Source organism: Desmodus rotundus, chromosome 12 (genome assembly GCF_022682495.2).
Source record: "Desmodus rotundus isolate HL8 chromosome 12, HLdesRot8A.1, whole genome shotgun sequence".
In the NCBI taxonomy this organism is placed as follows: Eukaryota; Metazoa; Chordata; class Mammalia; order Chiroptera; family Phyllostomidae; genus Desmodus; species Desmodus rotundus.
The window spans coordinates 16,069,605-16,093,881 of NC_071398.1; the positions used below are offsets into that span (position 1 = coordinate 16,069,605).

Genomic DNA, 24,277 nt, shown 5'->3' on the forward strand with positions numbered 1-24,277 from the left:
ATACCCAATTGTTTGGTGTGTGTGTGTATTTATTTTAATATTGTTTAATCAACATTTTGATTTTTTTAAAAGATTTTATTTACTTATTTTTAGAGAAAGGGAAGGGAGGAAAAAGAAGAGGGGGAGAAACATTGATGAGAGAGAAACATGATCAGTTGCCTCGCATATGCCTGACCAGGGACTGAACCTACAACCCAGACATGCCCTGATAGAGAACTGAACTGGTGGCCTTTCACTTTGTGGGAGGACACCCAACCAACTGAGCCACACTGATCAGGCAATCCTGATACTATTCATTCTTTAGCTACCCTTCAGTGTAAACTTGAAATGTAAAAGAATTGAAAAAAGATTTCCTATATGGCTTTTATTGTCGTTTGTTTGCTTTACTTGTATGTGTAGATTAAGGCTGAGGCCAAATTTGAGATACCTGTCCATGTGTCTTTGGCATGCGGAGAGATAACCCCTTTACCCGATTATATGTTACTACTGAGGGCAGGAGCCCTGTAATACACATCTTACCTGCGCACAACTGTGGTGACGTTTTTGATGCAGGAGTGAGGTTCTTTCTTTACTTAAAAGTTATCTTTTAAAATATATATACATTTATAATCTTATGAAGATTTTGATCTGTGTTTTCATAGTGATCTCAAGCTCTGCTTTGAGGGAAAAGTCTTTCATGGTTTTTAGCATACTTCTTTCCTTTTGTAGACTTACCTTGGTAGCTCTTTAAGGAGAAATAATCCATAAAAGTCGATACTATCTTTCCTGGTGTCTGATAACCCTTAACTGAATATCAACCATCTTTCAACAGCAGATTACTGCTTTTCACCTTGAACCCTACATTCTAGTCTTTCATAACTGCTTACATTTCTCTGAGTGTTTCATGTTCCTCCTTGCCTCTGTGTTGTAACCCCAGCCAGGCTCATTCATTTCCACCTTGACTGCCTGGGGCACTTCTGCTTGTCTTTCAGTGATCAAGGTCTCCTGTGTAAAATCTTGCTTGACTGCCTCCATCCTTCTCCCTTCTAAGTTGAGCACTTTCTTACAGTACCTTTTTATTTTTGTACTACATTTTTATGTATATTTCTGTAACAGTGCTTAATATACTGGGTTGTAATTATTGGCTCATTGGTAAAATACAGTAGTAGTTACATGCTTGGTCTTTCAGTTGGTCTTACATGCTATGAACGGTAGACTGGCAAGTGGCAAGTTTTTGCCTTCTCTGAGACCTCAGTTTCCATCTGTTTGCTCAGAGCCCTGTGTGCTTTGATAATACCTTTGGGAGGAGGTCTCAACCACTTTGTACACTAATTCATTTGACAAACACTCATTGAGCACGTGCTTTTTGCCATGTACCGTGCTAGTTTCTGAAACTGAAAATGATTAAGTTCTGCATTAGGTAACAATAGTAATATCTCAAATTTGCTGTACAAATTCTTTTCCTAAAATTCTTTTCCTTACTTTAATTTATTTAATCTTCACAATAACCCCCTAAGGATAGGTTTTATGGTTTTACAATATAAAGAAGCTAAAATCCAAAGAAATGGAATTAAGCCAGTCCGTGGATGTACATTCTGAAGCAATGGGCACATGGAAGCAGTCTTTTCTAAAAAGTAATAACTTTCTTTGAAAAAAAGTATTCTTATTTCATGCTTTTTATTAGGTTTTGTCTTGGCTCGGGCTGCCGTTCTTCTTTTCCAAGGGCTGTCTCGCCACACCGTTGCTGCCAGCCCCCTGGCAGGGGGGAACGGTGGCTGTGACTGGTTAGGCCCCTCTGTGCTTCTGAGGGCTCTGAAAGCATCATCTGCTTTCAGAGTGGGCATACTGGTCAGTTAAATATTGATCCCTGATATTCTTTAAATGGTTTCGTGTCTGATGTAGAAAAAGTGAATTAGCAAGGACTCTGGCCTGGGTTTTTAAAATACGTTAACGGTGAAGTGACGGTAATAAAATGTACCCTGCGAGATCGTTAGCATCCACACTGTGCTCCTTTTTCTTTTTTCTCTCCATTCTTGAAACATGAATTGTAATGCCTACTTGCTCTCATTCATGGTGAGATTATCATGTTAATCTTTGATGAGAACTGACTAATTCATTTTCTGGCTACAAAGACCTAGTGAGCAAGTTTGAGATTGGACTCACTTGTACTGGCTGCCGAGCAACCTATACAAATAATATTCCACGATGTTACGCTAACCAGAACACCAAATTGAAAGTAGAAAATTTATTCAGGAAAAGATGACATGGGATTTTAGCCATGACTTTGCCACAGACTGACTCAGACTTAGAAGAAGTTTTCTAATTTCTCTGAGCCTCATTTTTCGTAGGGTTTCAGTTTAACATTTTAATTTAATTTATTTATTTCTGTAGTTATTTATGTCGTGATTTATTTATTTGTTTATTTAATCCTTACCCGAGGTTATGTTTATTGGTTTTAGAAAGAGAGAAAGAGAGAGAATGAGAAAAAGAGAGAAGAGAGAGAGAGAAACATTAATGTGAGGGTGAAGCATTGATTGGTTGCTTTGTGCACACGCTCTGGGCAGGGATTGAACCCGCAACCTTTCGGTACGTGGGACGATGCTCCAACCAACAGAGCCACCTGGCCAGGGCTCAGTTTAACATTTAAAAAAAATGAATGGGTTGGACTGAGTTATCACTAAGGTCTCCTCTAGCTCTAAAATTCTGTACGTTACCAGTTTTTAGATTACTGTTTGCACATAGGACACTGTGGATGGGTTTGCATGTGTAGGGGGCAGAACATAATAATACACTTGAAATTAATAGCTATTTTATTAATCTTCTCTAAATATTGTCATTTACTTAGGCTCTCTTGAGTGTAGCTCTGTAATTCATGTGCACTTGCTACACTGGTGAATCTTTCTCCTTTCCTAGAATAATCTCCCTCCAGGAAAGACAGGAGGATTTAGCACGCGTGAAGATAAATATAATCTCAAGATAAGCACTCTTACTGATTATAGGAAGCTACTATTAATACAATTGGCTGTCAGTTTCAAGGACAAACGTTCATATATCCAAAGCTGATTTATAATATGACCTTAATATTATTTGACCAGAATATTTGTCATGGAATTTTGGGATTAAATGTAGATACATTTAGAATGACAATATTCTTCGTTTTTGTCATTATTCTAACACCTCAGATTTACTCTGGCTTATGAAGAATGAAGTAAAAGTGGGTCGGGGAAGTTTGTATTCCTTGACCCAGTACAAACTTCCAGTTATAAGATGAATAGTTCTGGGGATCTAATATTTAGCATGGTGATTATAGTTAACAGTACTGCAGAGTATAACTTGAAAGTTGCTAAGAGAGTAGATCTTAAAAGTTCTCACCACGGACAAAAATTGTAATTTATGAGGTGATATATATGTTAACTAATAACCTTATTGTGGTAATCAATTTTGAATCATTTGTATCATTTCGTAGGATGTTTACCAATTTGAATTTGTGTCTTATTTTATTGAGACTGCAAATATCCCATTATTTAAAGTTTTCACTAATTTTAGCATTTATCAGTGGGTCTTGCCTACAATTATTACTGTAGTGATCTTTTTTTATTATTAATTTTAGAGAGAGAGGAGGTGGAGAGAGAGAGAGAGAGATACATCGATTTGTTGTTCCACTTATTTAGCGTTCACTGGCTGATTCTCGTATTTCTTGTATGTGCCCTGACCAGGGTTTGAGCCCGTCACCTTGGAGTATCAGGACAACACTCCAACCAGCTGAGCTACCTGCACAGGGCCGTCTCTTATTCCTCTAACATTTATAAACTGGGGTTCTTCTATAAGAGTTGTCCCTTCTCACTCACTTACTTGTTTAATTATTTATTTACAATCTATGAATTTATGGATATTTACTTTGTTTTACAGGTTATAATCCCATACCACTATTATTTATTTTGGTGCTCAGATTGTTCCAGGTTTTGTTTTCATCACCTTTTAATTTAAATTAATAAATTATCAGTGAATACAGTTACTTGATATGGGTTGAACAATGTATTTCACAATAGCTTAACATGCAGAAGTTGATTTCTATGAACTCTGACAATTTTTGTCCAATACTTGTGAACTCCTTAGTCATGTGTTATATAAGAATGAGGAGGGAAAGAATATGAACCCATCTTTGTCTTTTCTCCTCTTCCTGAACCCAGTTAATTCTGCCAGTTTGGTCAGAAAATCCCTAATGACAACAAAAGCTTGGCAGTTACTAAGAGCAGTTCTTTTGTACAAAAATTGACAGTGTTTAAAGATATGGAAACTGGATGGTGTTCTCATTCCCCAGTGGTGACTCTGTGACGGGGTGTTCAGGATGGAGTGCCTGCTGACCCCTGGAACACAGCTATTGTGTTTGGTTAATACTGTGTTTCCGCCTGGAGTTTATCACTTGGGGTGCTGATCCAAAACAAACCATCCAGTGTATCCAGCTTGTCCAGGACATACCCACTTAGCAACAAAAATACAACTAAGGATTTCCTTGTGCTCAAACTGCTCGAGTTTGGGGTTTGGGGTTTGGTTTTCCTTTTTCTAGTGAAACATTACTTTTTAGTTTTTTTTTTCAGTTATTTCATTTACAGCTGTTATATCCAGTTATGTGTAACATTTTATTTATACTTCTCTTGCAACATTGATCACATTTTGACTTTTATATTTTCTGCTTTGTGAATTGGTCCTTTTTTTTGCAGGATGCATGTCTTATTTTCCCTTCTTAACTAAACTTGAGGACAAAGTCCATATATCCATTTTCTTTTCTTTTAATTTATTTAAGATTTTATTTATTTATTTTTAAAGAGGGGAAGGGAGGGAGAAAGAGAGGGAGATAAACATCAATGTGTGGTTGCCTCTCATGTACCCCCAACTTGGGACCTGGCCCGCCACCCAGGCATGTGCCCTAACTGGGAATTGAACCAGTGACCCTGTGGTTAACAGACTGGTGCTCAATCCACTGAGCCACACCAGCCAGGGCCTAATTTTATTTATTTTAGTGAGAGAGAGGATGAGAGAGAGACGATGTTGTTCCACCTATCCACACACCCATTGGTTGCCTCCTATATGTGCCCTGACTGGGGATCGAACCTGCCACCTTGGCATATCAGGATGATGCACCAGTCAACTCAACTACCCAGCCAGGGCTGTATGTCAAACATGTTAAATACCCCACACGCTTTGCACACAGGAGAGAGTTCTTTGTTGTTGAAAAGGGGAAATATTATGATGTTTGAGAGTAAAAGAAAATAGTTTCCTTTCACTTACATTAGGAATATATTAAAGCCTATACATTGGGTTTGTGAGGCAAGGATTTTCTTTATTTATAGAAGAATGTTCTAATCCATTAGACTCCACATAATAAGATTAAATTTTTATGTCACTGCAAGAGCAAACTGCTCCTACTTAAGCCATGTGTTTCAGTTGATAACCGTTTATTAAGGAGAATTTGTTTTAATGGCAGATTGTTCTGGTAGCATATTTAGCTGAAGAGAACAAAGATGAGACATACAGAATTTATGTGATGACCCTCAGGATAGGGCAGAGTGACTGTGTCCCACATACTCAAAAGGCACATAATGGTGTGGAACATGGTTCCTTTATCCAAAATATTTGCAAAAATCCTTAAGCTAGAGCTATTAACGACATTTTTAAACTGGATTTTATTATCCATGCCACAAATATTTCTTAAGATTTCCCCAGTACAGGGAAATTAAGACTACAAAAATTTCTCTGTATTTATGACAGGATTTTTCATAATTCATCCGAAGAATATTTACATTGTATCTTCTGTGTATTGGTGATCCCTGCTGTGCACACTAGCAATGTACTGCCTGATTTTGACTAATGTATAAAATTCATTTGTCCTACAACTAAGTGTGCATGTTGTTATGGAGATGTCTTGTGGAATGGGGTACAGCTTGATCTGAAAGGCTTGAAGCAAGTATAATGTCAAGCCAGAGTCACAGAAAGATTGTGTACGTACTTGAAAAACGCGTGAATTTTACCTCATGAACGTGCAAGAGGATGTGTGCGGGCCTTAGGCAGCCCTGCACGCGCTGCAGCAGTTCAGAAAAGTGCCTGAAAGAAAGGAGTGGAAGAGCGTTGGCGGATAAGCACTGTGGAAGTGCTGTGTTGCAATCATCATCGACATTTATGGTGTCGAGTTTCAGTTCCTTTCATGTACCTTGGTCATGTGGAAAAGATGGGAAAACAGAAATGGTGGCTTATGATAAGTGCCATAATAGTGATATGTGCAGTGTTAAAAGAATATAAATAAGGAAAGCTGAGAGCTGTCAAAATTGGTCTTTTTGTAACAGGGAAGACAAAGAACCTTGCTGTCTTTCTGGAGATATCTTAACTACCATCTCCAGATATTCTTCCATGATGTACGATAACTCCACTCTGCAGGTCAGCGGTTTTCCAACTGGTGCACCTCGGCGGCAGGCGCGCTTGTGCGCTGCGAGAATGTTTAAACGTGCAACCCCTGACTGTGTGTTTAGTCAGGGGCACTCACCTCTTTTCCCTTAAATTGTCAAATTGAAACATGACAACAGCCAACACAACGATAGCCATCCCATGTGAATGAATCAAAGTTATACCTGTTTTTTATCAGATCAGCAAAAGTAGAATATATTTTCTGGTGCGCTGCGGAATTTTAGCAGTTAGTTTATGTGTGCCATATGGGGAAAAGGGTTGGAAATCACTGCTGTAGATCACTTATGTTCGATGGTTAATATCGTTCAGGCTCTCTTAAGCAATTTACTTTTATTTTATTAGTTAATCATATTCAGGCCTCTCAGTTACTCATTAAAATTAGTATAGGGTTAGTATTAAAGTTTTATGGATTAAAGTTAGATTGAAAAGTGAAATTATTTGTCAATATCACAGATTTTATAATTGACAGAAGTGAAATTCAAATCTGACCTGTTCAGTTTCCAATCTCAGACTGTCTCCTATAATTCCTCCAAAGGATATTGTATTGATTGTACACAGCACACACACACACTAATAATAAGTACCTACAGTGCTCAAGCACTTTTCCACCATCCTCTCATTCATTCCTCACAACACCCGTTTGCAGGGGGTGTTTTGTTGTAAAGATGAAGAGACTGATGCTCAGAGAGTTCAATGATGTGCTTCCAACCTCCCAAAGGTAAATGGTAATATCAAGGCCTTAACTGAGAGTCATTTGACTAAAGTTTGTTGCTCTGCATGTGTACTTTGATGATTTTGCAAATTATCTAAAGGGCATCAAGTGTAGGTTAATGCGAATGCATGGTAGGGTATGAGGTATGGATCTAAGATAATTTCCTACTGCTACCCCTTTGTTCTTTCAGCACTTACTGAATCATAACCTTCCCCCATTGCTGTATTGTTTCTGCTTTTAATCTGCTTCTGAAATACTTTTCTAATCCATTTTTATTTATTAACTAATGGCACATATTTTTAAATTAACTTTAATATTATTTATTACAGGATTCATGCTTATCATTAACAAATTCTAACATATAGAAAGTGAACTTCAAAAATGTTATAAAAGTCCCTGTAATTACAATGCACATATAACCATTATTAGCAACTGGCCTGTTTTCTTACTCACTTTATGAACATGCTAATCTACATATAATTTTTAAAACACAACTGAGAACTTGCTTTTATCACTTAGCAACTCGGATACCCTTAGTTTTACCCGTAGTTTTATCATATGAGTCATTTTATGATGCTTTTAGAAATCCAGTGGGGTTCTTTTTTTTCTTTTCCAAAAACTAATCTCTGCTTTCATATTTCAACAGAGACAAAGAAGTAATACAAATGATTCCTAACCAGCCTGTTTCTTCTTGTGCAAATTGCCTTTCTCATTGCCTCTGCTTTAGTGAAAATGGAATTGAAATCTTGTCTTTCTATTTTTTTCTAATCCTGTAAGTGGTCAAGACTTTTCTACTGTTGTCAACAGTCTTCTCTGCTTTGTATGTTTTGAAGTAGGCAGAAAGAACATAGTTTCACATAAAGCAATATTTCTTCATAGGGGAGGGAGAAGTACTAGGAATGGAATTGACTTACAAAAAACAAAGGTATGGCATAGAAAATAAATATAAATCTCAATGCCAAAAGGAAAAGAAAAATATGTAATTCGAAGAAATTTTTCAGATGCAGCATCTCCCAGTTTGGGGATTGATTATATAAGGGTTTATAAACACATCACTTAAGGTCTGGCAATTTCCACAGGGAAATTTGCTGATAGCTGTCTTTCTTGCAAAAGCAATTAAAAATGTAAACCTAAGATGTTTAAAACTTTTTTAAAACCTTTTTTAAATAAAAAAAGTCGAAAATCTTGCATATTCTTTTACAGTTTGAAGAAACATTCCAAAGAGAAACGCTTTTTAAATTCATTTTCTAAATGTTTACTTTATAAATGGCCCACAACTAGTTTTACCATGTAAGATTAGTAGTTAAAGAAGACTACCAAGGAGAAATTACGTACTAAACAGTCCCAAGACCCAGATTGTTCCAGTCTAGCTTGTTCTCTGTTTATATATATCAACGTGTGAAAGCTAATACTTTTGTATAAAAATAATAGATAGCTATGTTAGAATTTGATTGAGGCCTAAAACATCTTTTTTGCCAGTTTACATACATTTATTATAAAAAGCCATAATTTAAAATTTTTAATTGCTGCGGACAAATTCCAGAGCTATCTAATTTCTGGTGTATTTGGACCTGTTCCACTATACCTCAGAGGTTTAAAAGGAAACTTGAGTTCTCCTTGTTATACTAATAGTAATCTGAGATCCTCAAAAAGGATATATAACTCCTACTTTTATTGACTTGGATAGGCCTTGTATTGAAATGGAGAAGGAATGATGGGTAAGGAAGGGAATTGAAAATCCCAGAACTAACATAAACCACGGCTTTTTTTTTTAAAACCCCAAAACGTTGAAATCACATCTTATAAACACATGCACTGCTTGGTTCTGAGGACATCCTTGGTTTCCTTGTGGGGGATTTTCTCCCCGCTCCTGATAGCTAGTAAGAAGAGAGGAGCTAACTTCACAGAGTTCAATGATAAGGCCATAAGGGGAAATTAAGTGTGACTTTGTAAATGCTGGTACAGTGAATCCAAGCAATTGTAACTCAAATTTTTGGTAGATCTGAGGTGCTGGTGATTGTCTTGTAACTCCTCCCATGTCTTTAGACAAAAAAAAAAAAAAAAGTATAAAGAGACCAGGATTTCCTGCTTTAAAAAAAACAATATCCTGCATTTGTTGAGGCAGGGGATCAAGGTTGGGTGGGCATATATACCTATCATTTTTCACCCATTAAAGTAGCAAATACTGTTTAAAATAAGATTACTTGATGTTGGCAAGTGTACCGACACGGACAAGCTCATGTACTGCTGGTGAGAACATAAAATGGTACAATCCTTCTAAGGATTTGCAGTATTTATCATAAACCTTAAATATTCCATTGACCTAGTAGTTTCTGTCCTTAAAAAAATGTGTTCATTGTCATATTATTTAAAGTAAGTGCCCAGTAATTATGGAATGCCTAAATAAATTATGGTAAACACATAATAGAATGCTGTCTAGATTTTTTTTTAAGAGTTTAGTCTTTTTTTTTTTAGATTTTATTATTTTTAGAGAGATGGGAAGGGAGGAAGAAAGAAAGAGAGAGAAACATTGATGTGTGAGAGATACATCCATCGGTTATTTGCCTCTCCCACGCCCCCAGCTGGGGAGCTGGCCCACAACCCAGGCATGTGCCCGGACTGGGAATCAAACCAGTGACCTTTTGGCCAACACTCAGTACACTGAGCTACACTAGCCGGGGCTGCCTATGTATTTTTATATAATGCTTATGAAGAGTTTGTATAACATGGAAAGATGTATGTTACTAAAGAAAAGACTAAAAAGTCTGAAAGGAAATGTGGTGGAATTAGAATTTTTTGTATTTATCTTCATTTTCTTTTCTGCATTTTTCAGTTTAATTGAGAGAAAAGGATGAGGCCAACAGAAAGTGAAATGGTGGTTGTCGGGGTGTGCGGGAGAAGGGAGTGGGGAGTTACTGTTTCATGGGTGCCACATTTCAGTTTGGGAAGATGAAAAGGTTGTGATGCCACAGAATTGGACACATAAAAATTGGTTAAGCCCTGGCTGGTGTGACTCAGTGGATTGAGCGTCACCTGGGAACCGTAAGGTCGCGTGTTTGATTCTCAGGGCACATTCCTGGGTTGTGGGCCACGTCCCCAGGTGGGGGTGTGCAAAAGGCAACCGATCGATATTTCTCTCACACGTCGATGTTTCTCTCCCTGTCTCTGAAAATAAATAAATAAAATCTTTTTTAAAACTGGTTAAAATGATAAATTTTACATCATGTCTATTTCATCACAATTGCAACAACAAAGGCCATTACAGTGGTTTGGGTGACCCAGAAGCATGTTGACAGTGGGAGTTGAACAGAGTAGGGTTAGAGAAAAATTTCAGAGGTGGGGTGGGAGGGTTTGGCAGTTGGCTAGGGAGAGGCAGGAGTCTGCAAAGGTTTCTAGAACTGGTTCCCAAAGCTTGATTGGGCGTGAGAATCAACCATTTTTAATATAATAAATTATTGGGCTAGGTGGCTAGAAAGATACTAATGCTAATAACTAAATGCACACAGGAGGAGATTAAAGTAAATGAAATCAGCTTACCTTTGGATGCGTTGAGTTTGAAGGGTGAGGACAGCACCCAGGTGGGAGGAATTGGAACCAACAAGGGACAACGGTTCTAGAGATCTGACATTGAAACTTGCTAGGGGCTAGAAGGTACAATGAGAAGAAAGTGCTAACATCAGAGCCTTTGGGAACAACTACGTTGTAGGGATTGGAGGAGAAGCGAGGCATTAGAAAATAATGGCACAGAGGAGAAATAAAAAGCAGTTAATAGAGTATATTGTCAGATGTGGAATGGTCAAGAATAAGGATTGTGAAAGGGCCTTTGGATTGGGTAAGAAAACATAGTGACTCTTTAGAATTCAGTTTTATTCAGAATAGTTAAGAAGCAACAGGAGGAAATATAAATAGTAAGCATAAACACTTTTTTTTCAAGAAGTGATAAAGAGAGGAAGGAACCAAATGAGGGTTAGTAAGATCAAAGCAAGGCTTTTTCAGTCTGGATAAACTTGGTAGTATTTGAGGCCGGTATTTCTCTGGAGTACTTGTCTCTCATGGGTCTCCTATCTCTTCTGCTGTTTCTTCTCTTCTCCCAGCCCTTTAATAGTGGGGTGACCTCTTCCTCACCCACACTCACTGCCTGGGTGCTGGAAAGTCTTCCATTTGCCCCTCTAGGTCCACTTCTCCATCTCTAATTGCTTTCTCTCCCAAGAGGCTGACCTCTATGGACTAGTCACCAAGCTTCCTGGGATGCTGGAGGGAAAGAAGTTGGAGCATTTATCCCCTCAGCTCCCCAGTCTGAAGGGTAACTTCAGTCTGGCTGAATTGACTGAAAGTCACTGCCACTCTCAAGTTTATAGGACTCTCTCCTTATGGGTAACCACTTCCTCTCCCAGTCCCTTCAGGCTGAGGTGTGGAAACAGGATATCACACTCTATTTTCTCTTGTGGTTTCCCTGAACTCTTTCCTACACCTTTATATATTGTCCCTTTACTGTGTGTCATTCATTTTCTGCTGGAACCCTGACTGATACAGTGATCTTCTCCAGTCGCATGGGTTGAACATCAACCACACGCCAACAATTCCCACTTACATAGGACCCGCCCAGACCCATCTCCCGAACTGCAGGCTCGTGCATCTGGCTGCCTGCTAGTGGTGATTGTCTAATGTATGTCTTAACTTCCTGATCTCTGCTCCTAAACTGTTCATGGCCACTCTATCCTTCCAGTTGTTTAGGACAAAAAAGTCTTAAAATTATCCTCGATTCCTCTCTTTTTCTCAGACCCCTTATCCAGACTGTCAGGATAGGGCTTCCTTTCATAGAGCATCTGACTTCTTCTCACCACCTCCTCTCCTGTCACCCTGGTTCAACTACTGTAATCTCTCACTTATAATACATCCCAGTTGGTCTTCATGCTGCTTCTTTAGCCTCTTTCACCTTATTTTCAACATAGTAGTGAAAATGATTTAAATGCAAGTTAGATCATGTCACTCCTCTGCTTAAAACCTCCCAATGGCTTTCCGTTTCAGAATAAAAGCCCAAGTCCTTAGGCTGACCTGAAAGGTCCTACATATCTGCCTCCCACACCCTGTACCTCTGTGACCCCATGTTCTGTTCTTTCCCCGCATTACCCTGCACTAGTCACACTGGCTTCCCTTATTGCTCTAACAAGGTTCTCTCTGCCAGGAATGCTTCTCTCAGGTATCTGCGTGACTGACTCCCCTACCCCCTTTAAGCCTTCATTCACATGTTGTTTGGGGTTTTCTTTTTAGATTTTATTTTATTTATTTATTTTTAGAGAGTGGAAGGGAGAGAGAGAAACATCAATGTGTGGTTGCCTCTCAAGCACCCCCCACCAGGGACCCGACCTGCAACCCAGGCATGTGCCCTGACTAGGAATCAAACCAGTGACCCTTTGGTTCACAGGCCAGTGCTCAATCCACCAAGCCACACCAGCCAGAGCCAACTGTTGTCTTAATAAAGCTTACCCTGACCACTGTATTTATTTAGAATGGCAAATTTACCAACCTCTTCCTGCCAGCACTCCTGATCCATCTTTCCTGTTTTTCCTTTTCCGCAACAATTAATATCTTCTAACATACTTATAAATTACTTTTTTATTTTTTAATTATCATGCAGTGAAATTGGTTCCCTCCCCCCCACCCCCACCGCCCTTAGGGCATACAGTCCTGTGAATTTTAACACATGTGTAAATTCTTATGTCTATCACCACAGTCAGGATATAGGATATTTCCATGCTCCAAAAAAATAATCGCATCTTCCCCATCCCTAACCCCTGGCAACCACTGATGTGTTCCTCATAGTTTGCCTTTTCAATAATGGGATCATGCAGTATGTAACATTTGACACTGGCTTGTTTTACTCAGTGTAACACCTTTGACATTTATCCCAGTTGCTGAGTGTATCAGTGCGTTCCTTTTTTACCTAGTATTCTGTTCTGTGGCTATCCTGCAGTTTATCCATTCACCCACTGAAGGACATTTGGGTTGCTTCCAGTTTCCAGGGCAGTTATGAAAAGAGCTGCTAAAACGTTCACGTACAGACTTATGTGAACATAAGTTGTTGTTTCTTTGGAATATAATTTACTTATTACATTTATCTTTTTTTGCATGTTTTGTTCACAGATGTATCATTCTAAGTTTCTAAAACAGTTCCTGGCACATACCAGGAGCTCAACAAATTGGTGAATTTGCAGTGTTACTTTAAAATGGAATGGTGCAGCAAAACCGGGGTTACTCTGAAGACATTCAGGGTTTGCATCACCAAAACCTAGACTGCAGTCTGCTCACACCCCAAGTGTCAGGAGACCTGAGTTGAAAGACACCTGCTAGAGTTGAGAGTGTACGTAAATGTCTTTTTACTGAAAGTAATTCCTCCCTGATGTTTTTGGTGGCCATCTATCAGATTCCCGAGTTGGAGGAGGAGCTTGGGGTGAGGTTAAGGAGAAACCTCTTGGGAGAATACTTTAACAGTGATGTCAACATAACTCATTTGTGAGCAAGATGAAGAGCCAGCTCTTCCTCCCTAAGGATAACCCAGAAACAAACTTGCTCGTAAAAGCGGGGGAAATAATGGTACCACTCTCTCCACATTGTCTGACCCACTTAGTTTCACTTAAACTTATAGTGATAAGTCACCAGATGAGATTAAGAAAAAGATAATTTTTAGAGATAAAGAGGAAAATAATGCTTATATGAGAGGTTGATGTTTATAAGGAAAGGTAATTGATTTACTGGAATATTTGTGTTAACAGCCATAGCCTATGTCTGACTGTGAAGTATCTTTTGGATAAGCTTGTAAGTGACATTCAAATTAAAATGATTTGCTGCCTAATGCTCCAAATCAGGATAGCAGTGTATCTCATTAAAGTGCACGGCCCCCCGTAACCGTATTCTCCAGAGTATGGAATTCAGTAAGAATGAGTTGGCTCTTGGATCCCAGCTAGTGCATTATGGTTGTTGAAGGCTCAGCCAGATTTCACTCTAAGGTGGCTTCATGTTTAAAGTTTGAGCAAGGTTTTAGAATAAGTCTTCTTCATTTATCAAGTGAGTTTTTTTCTTGGTATAAATGATACAGACTCATAAAAATGTCAAATATACAGAACTATATAAAGAAAGAAAGGCACCTATACATAAGCATTATTGATATTTTGATGAAAATCCTTCCAGACATCTTTCCAGGTGGGTGTATAGAACATGTATGTTTTTATTACTGTAAAGAGAAGGGGCTACAATGATACTCTTAGGTTAGTGGAAAGCCCCTTTCTTTTTCTTTTTTTAATTTTTATTTATGTTAGAGAGAGAATGGGAAAGAAAAAGAGAGGGAGAAACATCAGTCTGTTGTTCCACTTCTTTATGCATTTGCTGGTTGATTCTTGTATGTGCCCGGACTGGGGATCAAACCGGCAACCTTGGTGTATTGAGCTGATGTTCTAACCAACTGGGCTACCTTGAGTGATCAGTACATGGAAGAAATAAAATTTACTTCAGCACCTAAAACCTAAAACACTGCAAACACCCGTGTTTAATTAAACATTTTGAGGATGATCTTCATCAGGAAAAATGAAATAATTCTGAAATACAGGGTTTGGCAGAAGTAATGCCTGCTCGAGTGTGGTTGGTAGGGTAATAATATGGGTGTAATAATTTCTAGTTTTAACTTGAACATTTCACCTAAAATGTCCTATGGTGTGCTTGAGTGTGATATTGTTATGATACGTATGATGCTTATGATTTTATAATAAAAGATTTTGTAATAAAAAAGGGGTGTTATTTGTGCCAGACCCTGTATAGTGAGGATTCTGAGTTGGCCTGAATGCCATGTGGTGGTGTAGAGGCTTTGCTTATTCATTCAAGTACCCAGGTTAAAGCACTGTGGCAACTTGCAAGGTGTACGTATAGAACTAAAACAGCACCATTAACTTTCCATTTTCCCCAGATCTCAGGTGAATTAGAAATAGATGTCTGTTCACAGTTCTTCAGGCTTTATGGATGGCCAGTGAGATGGGGGTACGGGCATCGTTGTCATCGACTCAAGTGAAACGCATTGCCCTCTGCAAGCCATGCAATAGGCTGTATATGTGTGTCTGTTTCATTTAAATGTGTGCAATAATCAGTTCAGTGATGCTGCTGCGGGACTGCGTGAACTTCTGAGCGGATCATAAAGGGCCCTTTCCTAACCGCTGTAATATTCAAGATTAGTCATTTACGATGTCTTTAATTTCCCCCATTGGTAGCCCAGGAGTTGGTATACTGCCTTAAATAGTTCAAAAAGCAAGTCTCTGCCATGGCAGTGACTGGAAACTGTAGGAATTTCTGCCAAAGTTCTTGTGATCTAATCCTCTCTTGAAAGTACAAAGCTAAAGCACGTATTGAAATGCCTGAGTCAGCTGCTCACGGGGTATACTGGCTGCAACTCTGCTCATTTTTCTAGGATGAAAAAAATCTCCTTGGTGACCTGAGGCAGCTAGCTAGCTTTAACTCTCTCCACCCAGAAATACATGTATTGTAACTATGCGTAGAAAGCGTATACACATATATATGAACACATGTCAATTACATCTAAATACTGGCATAATTTCAAAAGGATGCTTTATGATCTATTATATTTTCTATAATTATGCTTAATTTTAACATATCTTGCTTAATAACTTATAAGAAAATAACTTTACTTCTATTGATTGCTGTTGAAAAGTTTTAACTTCTTCAACTTCCTAATTTAGGGAAGGGGAAAAAAGCACCTACTATTTATTGAATGTTTAATACATGCCTGGAATTTCTACTTGTTTAATGTGAACTCCCATTCTATAGATGAGGACCTCAGAACAGGCAAGGGAGGTCACATAGCTCTGGGGTAGCAAGCACAGTTAGTGTTCGAAGCAGGTCAGTATGATTGCAAAGGCCTCACTACCACCACATCATGCTGTAGAATGAGCTATAGAATGCTAGGCTTATGGGCTTAAACTTTATTATTAATATTGTTAAGTAAAAAATACAAGGTGCAGAACAATAAACATGATATACTGCCACTGTGTGAAATGTGTGTATACATGTATTCACGCATGTGTCTGCTTTACATATGCTTAGCATTTCCAGTATATCTGTGGAACACCGTATAGTGGTTGCCCCCAGGGATGGCAGTTGGGTTGCTAGAAACCTAGCATGTTTATTATAAAATCTTTTACATCATTGAATTTTTTTATGTGCATATATAACCTATTCAAAAAAGAAACTATTTTAAAAACAGTTGTTGGCTATGTTTTTAGAAATATTTGATTATTTTTTATTTTAAAAATTGTTTTAAAGATTTTATTTATTTTTAGAAAGAAGAGAAGGGAGGGGGAAGGAGAGGGAGAGAAACATCGAGGTGAGAGAGAAATACTACTCTATTGCCTCTCCTATGTGCCCTGACTGGGGACCAAGCCTGCAACCCAGGCCTGTGCCCTGACCAGGATTCAAATGGGCGACCTTTCACTTTGCCAGACGATGCCCAACCAATTGCATCAGGGCTGATTAATTTTTAGATTTAGTAATCTATTTGTTAGTGAAGTTTCATTGGCTTGTAACGCTTCTAATGCTATGAAAGGTTAATGCTAGCTATTATACTGATAAGCATTGATAATGATAATATCTTTCTGGTTTTCAATTCCCGTCATCTACTCTAATGACCTAGCACTTTGGAATCTGAGAGGGAGGTAGAATACGATATAACATACTGGTGTTAGCAGAGGTAATGGTGACCGATTCATCTGCATTCAACTATTTATTTACATTTTAGTGCTATTTAAGATTTTAATAATCTTTGGCTCATCTGGTTTTTGAAACAAGAACACTGTGTTTCAGATGACAGTAGTTGCCGGTTGTGCCTGAGGGAAAAGAAGTATTTTATGTGATTCCTAAAACTGAACTTTAAAAAGTTTCCCATCTACTAAAAGGTATATTTTAACTTGGGGCTACCATTAATGGAAATACCTTATTTTGAATGCACTTATTTTTCTACTTGCTTGTACTTGTTTTCAAAACTGTAAATGTCTGTTTACGTAGCTGTCTTCCTTACTGGACTGGTCATCCTTGACTTACTGGACTTGAGGGTAGCGTCCATGTGTCGTTTACTCTCGTTTCTAGGTGCCCAGCCGAATGCTTGACAATCAGTAGGTAGCTAGAAATGTTGATTGAATTGAATCAAATTGAACTTCTAGTTATTTAGCTCAGCCCAGAGAAGAGAGAGAGAGAGAGATAACCTCAGTCTTCAGATATTTGAGGGTGTTCTCTTGTGGAAGACATTTGTTCTATAGGCTTCAATAGACAGAAAACCAGTGAGTGGAAGTTTCAAGGTTTGTAAATGTTCACTCATCTAAAGCTACATGGCACTGTCTCTGGGGATACTGAACCTACACCAGGAGATTCACTCATGGCTGGTCAACTACTGAGGCAGTTCAAGAATTCAGTTATCTATTTGTTCCTTCACACATTTATTGAAACATTTATTGAACAGATGCCATTCTAGATATTAGATGCCAAGATTGAGCAAATCATAACCGCTGCCTTGGGGAACTCAACAGCCAGCAGGGGACACAGAGGTTTTAGAAAAGGATCACAACCCAGGGTTGTTCCAAGAGGTTGTTAGAGAGATGTAATGTAATAACCTGGAGAGAGTGGACAGGAAAGGCTGCTGAGGAGGTGACTCTTGAGTAGAGTTGGCTAAGCAGACAAGGGGGGGGAGGGAAAGGAGTGTCCTAAGCAGATGGAACAATACATGCAAGCTCAGAAGTTAAAGTTTTTAGAATAGACTGATCCTATTTCATTTGGATTTACATGCCCTTAAAGGACCCTCCAAACCGAAGATTCTGTGTGCTGGCTCTTTAACTTAGTGTTTTTTTGTTTTATTTCATAACAGATATTTCATGAATGTGTGTATTTTAGTTGTCATTTTTTTATAGGAAGCAAAAATACTAATCTTCTTCTTTGATTTTTGTTCATAGTCAAGTTCATCCGAGAAGTAACGCCATATATCAAGAAGCCATCGTTAGTATCAGATCTGCCATGGGAAGGTGCAGCTCCCCAGTCACCAAGCTTTAGTGGCAGTGAGGACTCTGGCTCTCCAAAACACCAGAACAGCACGAAGGACAGGAAAGTCATTCCTCTCAAAATGTGCTTTGCTGCTAGAAACCTAAGCATGCCGGACCTGGAGAACAGGTGAGCTGTGCCTGAGCTGAACGTCATACGTACAGCCTTGCAAACTTAAAGACATGCCGCAGTATCACTTATGCATGTTGTTATGCTGTGTATGCCTAAGTTACACAGAGGAGAAGTCAGTCTGAGAGGGAATAATTTTTGGTGTTCCATATTTAAATTACTTCACACATATATGTGCAGGACACATACAGAAAAATTTTAGACAAACACAAGAAACTTAATGGTATATACTCCTGGGGAGTGAAATGGGGTTAGAAGGAAAGAATCTTAGTGATTTTAGAGACAGGGGATGGAAGAGAGAGAAACATCAATGTGAGAGAGAAACATTGACCTTTCATATGCTCCCTGACCAGGGACTGAACCTGCAACCTAGGCATGTGCCCTGACCGGGAATCGAACCTGCAACCTTTTGGTTTATGGGACGATGCCCAACCAACTAAGCCACACACCAGCCAGAGCTGGAGTCCCAGTCTTAATGCTGCAAAGTGATTTGTTTCAACTTTTACTTGAAATACCAAAAATTGCAAATAATTAGCTTGTTGTAAAATATAAATTGAAAGAGAGTCAAGGTTATTCCTTTATCAGTCTTACTTGTATTCCAGAGAAAAAGGAAAGCAATGGAATTACAGTACCTGACACAATTATGCATAACTTATACCCACAGGAATGAGCATCCATGCTGTCTTGGCAGGAAAAACATGTTCAGAACTGTTGACTAATTAAACAAAAATTAGGATGATGGTCTTTGTAGCTTTGGCCAAGCTATTTGTTTTCCAGAAGCCTTGGTTTCCTCCTGTATAAAATGAAAGGTTATGTAAGGATTAAATAAGAGAATGTAAAATTGGCATAATGAGCTTTCAATAGATTCTAGGTGCTGTTAGTGTCCTTGTGACCTTAACTAAGTTCCTTAATTTCTCTGTTGTCCTGTTTTTATTTTTCTCTCTCTATAAAATGGACATCATAATAACTGCTCAACTATACTCTTTAGAACTACTTCAAGGATAAATAAGATAGTATCTGTAAAATCACTTGGAGCTCTTTGATCCTTAAATTTATCTCCACTCTGTCAAAGGAAATGTCATGGCAGGTGACACAGCTGCAACATTTAAAGCCATGAAAAAAAAAAAAAGTTCATATAGGAACAGCAAAAATAAGTTTCATGAGGACACATGTCACCAAGACACTTATCACATTGCAGCTTTATATAACTGATTGTGGTTTTGTTTGAAAATCTTTATCTCCCACGTAGTCTCTTATAAAACTCTGAGCATGAAATAGGCTTAGATGTTCCCTTATCTGGAACATACTTATGAATCTGTTTTTAAGCCATAGGTAGGCATGTGGTTTCCCATCATTCTTTATTTTTCCCCCAAACATTTTATTATGAAAATCTTCAAAAAGTAGTAGCAAAGTTGCAAGAATTTTATAATCAATGCTCATTTTCCCACCACCTAAATTCTATCATTAGCATTTTGCTATACATGCTTTATCACAGATTGGCCCATCCATCCATCCATTAATCCAGGGTGGGGTTTTTTTAATGCTTTTCAGAGTAAATTGCAGACATTAATATACTTCCCTCTAAATATTTAAGCATGCATTTAAACAACAAGGGTTCAGTGTTTCATTACAGTTTTTTTTTCCTTTTGGGGTAATATTTATATACAATAATCTGCACAAATCCTAAATTTGTTTTAATCCTTACTTCCTCGAGGATATGTTTATTGATTTTAGAGAGATAGAAAGGGAGAGAGAGAGAGAGAGAAACATTGATGTGAGAGAGAAACATCGATTGGTTACCTCCCATACACTCCCCCGACCAGGGATTGAACCTGCAAATCAGGGTATTTACCCTGACTGGGAACAGAACTTTTATCTTTTTGGTTCAGAGAACGATGCTCCAATCAACTAAGCCAATCAGTTTGTGGCCAGGGTGCAAATTATAAGTTTTGACAAATGCACACAATTATATAACCCAAGCCTGTCAAGATATAGAACATTATCATCACCCTGGAAAGCTTTCTTGTAACCCTTACAGTCATTTCTCTCTCCTACTTCCCATGACAACTACTGTTCAGACTTTCTATCATTAGATTAGTTCTAATTGTCCTAAAACTTTCTTGTAAGTATAATCCCATCATGTGTATTCTTTTGTGATAGAATTCTTTACTCCACGTAGGGTTTTTAAGATTCATCCACCTGCCCTGACAGGTGTGACTCGGTTGGGTGTCATTCCACAAAGCGAAAGGTCACACGTTGGATTCCCAGTCAGGGCACATGCCTGGGTTGCAGGTTCAGTCCCCAGATGGGGCACATACGAGAGGCAACAAACAGATCAGTGTTCCTCTCTCACATCAATGTTTCCCTCCCTCCCTTTCTCTCTCCCTTTCCTTCTGTATTGCTGAGTATTATTGTGTTGTATGAACGTTATTACACTTTCTTTATCCATTTTCGTGTTGATGGACACGTGAGCTATTTCCAGTTTGGAGCTAATACTATTGTACAACTCATTTGGGGGGCATACACTTTCATTTCTCTCAGGTAAATTCTTAGGAGTGGAATTGCTGGATCAAAGGGTAGGTAGGCGTAAATTTAGCTTTTTTAAAAATCGGCCAAACTTTTTCCCAAAGTGGTTGTGCCATTTTACATTCCCACCAACAACGCAGGGGAGTTGCTTCACATCCTCGCCAACATTGGTGATGTCAGTCTTCCTAATATTAACTGTTGTGGGGGGTATGTAGGAACGAATCTGTTTGTGGTTCATCTTTTAGCTTCTAAATGAAAAAGTTATTGGACATGAAAGGGAAGCATCCTTTTCTTCTGTTTTACTACTTTTACTTAGTTTAATGTTCACTGTCCAGAGCTGGGAAAAAAGGAACTGCTGACCATCTGAATGAGTAAGTCAGGAGGAGGAGGAAGCTTATTGTCTTCCCCCACCTTGAGTTCTCAAGACCTCACTATATGCTTCTGATAGTTATAAACAGTTCATTCTGGAAGCTGAAAGCTAAATAAATAATGGTGAGGTTCAGGGAGAGAACATGAGCCCATTCCTTAGCAAACAGCATTGTGGGCAGTGTGGAGCTTAGCAAGGACAAGGTGTTCTTAAACACCGCTTTTCAGAAATGTAAATCTGTTTCCTTTGAGCTGGTTCACAATGTCTGGTACATCTTCACACGGCTATTTTCCATGTAAAAGATAAATTTTGGCTTATGACATACAAAACAATATGATTATTACTAAATTGAACACATGAGTTATGTCAAGGACTTTACTGAACAGAAGAAATAAGAAGGCTAGACTTACAGAATCCTATGCTTCTGTGTACCTAAACATTGATTTGATTCATATGATCAAAATGGAATTGCATTTCTCCGGAAATCCTCAGTGGTTTGACTAGAAGCCAAAACTCTTTGCACTGTGGCTGTTTCCTCCTCTCTCCTGTGGACCGAAACAATTACTGGCAGACTGCCTCCAAATTTTTGTTAGAAGAGTTTTCGCATGAATTTTTCTTTTAAAAGAGCAGTAGGCTTTAGGAAATACTTTGTCCCCTTAGCAGATCTAGGGGGGCTTTCTCTTCAAAGGTAGATTCTTCTGGATCCTGGAATCATCAGGATTTTGGAGTTTCTTTTCTGTTTCTTCTAATGTAATTTGCTGTTTCACAATCCCTTTTTTAACAACACTGCAAAATTTCTCTTTTCATGAAAAATTGACAATCTTGGCATGGGGGCTATTTGACTGCCTGTTTTCGTCTTTTTCTAGCCTAGTGGTCCTTGTTAGTCAGGGTTGGTTTTATTTTATAACAGACTTATTTTCCATTCTTGCAGTTATTAATAACTCGGGTCTTTGACATTAGGCTTTTCAGAGTTTAGATTGTGTCGAAGGAGACGTGTCTGAGACACTGTCCCAGGAACTGTATGAGGTGAAAAGGCTTTCTCAGAAGGTGAGCATTTTGTGCCCAGAGAAGGATGGACTGATTCCTATCTATAGTGCTAAGTAGGCCAGGAGGAGGAGGAGTGAAAGAAATTTCTTGTCGTGGTTTTATGGCTGAACTTTTAGCCTGTGTTTAAAGGATGTGAAGCTGGTTGCAGTGCCAAAGCAACCAGGTGGGAATAATTAGCCTCTGTAGGAAACAATCAGGCCAGTAAAGGGTCTGAATTAAGGATGTCACTGGCTCTTCCATCCAGTTGCGTAGGATGAGTGTGGGTTTGAATCTTTTGCTGGTTTGAGGGTGGGGTAGTCACTGGTCTCTGGGTGTGGGGAATGCTGACACAGACGTTGAGCCAGCCCCTTTACTTACTAAGAGCCGTGTGCTTTACTCCCACTGCCAGAGGTAACTAGTGCCTGTAATTCCCCAGCCTCTGGGATTCCGCAACGTGAATTGGCTGGGTTTTGGTTTTCCCCACCTTTCTTAAGTCTGATAAGTCATTGAACTCCTCTGCCTGCTTGCCAGTTTCCAAAATTTTATAGTTGCTCCTCTTCTGTTCTCCCTGATCTTGTAGGATTATGCTTTTTAAAAATCCCTTAAAAAAATCTTTTTAAAAGAATGCTGATGACTTCTTAAATACAACACCCAAATCACAGTACATAAAATTAAAAAATAAATTGACCTTTATTACAATTAAAAACGTCTGCTCTGTAAAAGATGTAGAAAAGCCAGTGGTGTAATTTAGTCTGCGTTCAAAGGTCCACGGACCAGGAGTGCCAGTGTGCAAGGGTGGGAGAAGACGGCCGTCCCACCTCAAGCCGAGAGCAAACTTGCCCTTCTTCCACCTTTGCTATTCATGCCCTCAGTGGATTGAATGGTGCCGTCACCGAAGTTGGTGAGGGCCATCCTTACTTAGTCTGCTGGTTCAAATGCTAATCTCTTCTGGAAACACCCTCACAGACACACCCAGAAATAATGTGTAACAGCTATATGGGTACCCTTTACTCAAGGATGACACATAAAATTAACCATCACGCACTTTTAGAGCATGAAAACATAAGCCACAGACTGGGAGAAAAATCTTGGTAAAATACATATGAGATAAAGGGCTAAAGGACTTCTACCCAAATGAACAAAAAATTCTTAAAACTCAACAATAAGAAACCAACCTAGTTAAAAAATGGGCAACAGATCTGAATAGACACCTTATCAAAGGGAAATGCAGTGGCAAATAAGCATATGAATGGTGCTCAACATCATGTGTCATGAGAGAATTACAAATTGAAACAATGAGATCCCACTACACACCTATTAAAGTGGCCAAAGTCAGAGCAACAGGACTCTTATTCATTGCTGTTGGGAATGCCAAATGGTACAGCTACTTTGGGAGACAGTTTGGCAAGTTCTTTCAAAGCTAAACATGGTCTTACCATATGACCCAGTAATTGTGCTCCTTGGTATTTATCTTCAAAGTAGTTACATGGGTAACTCCAGTGGGAGGGCACATGATTGGATGAGTAGATATGTACCAGGTGGCTGTGCTTATGACCTGTGCATGACACCAGCTGTGGGGGGGGGGGTGCCCCAGAGGTATAGAGGCCTCCGTTGCTTTGCTACTCCTATCTTGGGAGTGCCTTTTTAGTCAAGAACTTCATAGTAGTCATCACAGTTCTTAATAGAAGCACTTTTTATAACGCGAAATTGTGTATTAATTAATTGTTAAATTTCTTCCTTCCCCCACTAGACTATAAACCCAGTGAGGGTAGAGATTTTTTTTTTTTCTATCTTTTTCACCACTGTATCTACAATACCAGTTATCTACCACAGTATCTGATACATAGTAGGTGCTCAATAATATGTGTTTAGCTCTTACTGGTGTGGTTCAGTTGCTTGGGTGTTGTCCCAGAAACTGAAAGTTTGCTGGTTCAGTCCCCAGTCAGGGCACATGCCTGGGCTGCGGGCCAGGTCCCCGGCTGGGGGCGAGCAAG

At 38.8% G+C, this 24,277-nt stretch overlaps 1 protein-coding gene across 1 annotated transcript in view; it reads left to right on the forward strand.

Annotated features, from left to right (window-relative positions):
• SNTB2 (syntrophin beta 2) overlaps positions 1-24,277 on the forward strand; it is an 87,123-nt gene that overhangs the window by 24,942 nt on the left and 37,904 nt on the right. Inside the window, exon 2 of the mRNA XM_053914633.1 lies at positions 18,151-18,364. Within this exon, the coding sequence (XP_053770608.1) occupies positions 18,151-18,364 (214 nt within the window). The remainder of the gene's footprint in view (positions 1-18,150; positions 18,365-24,277) is intronic.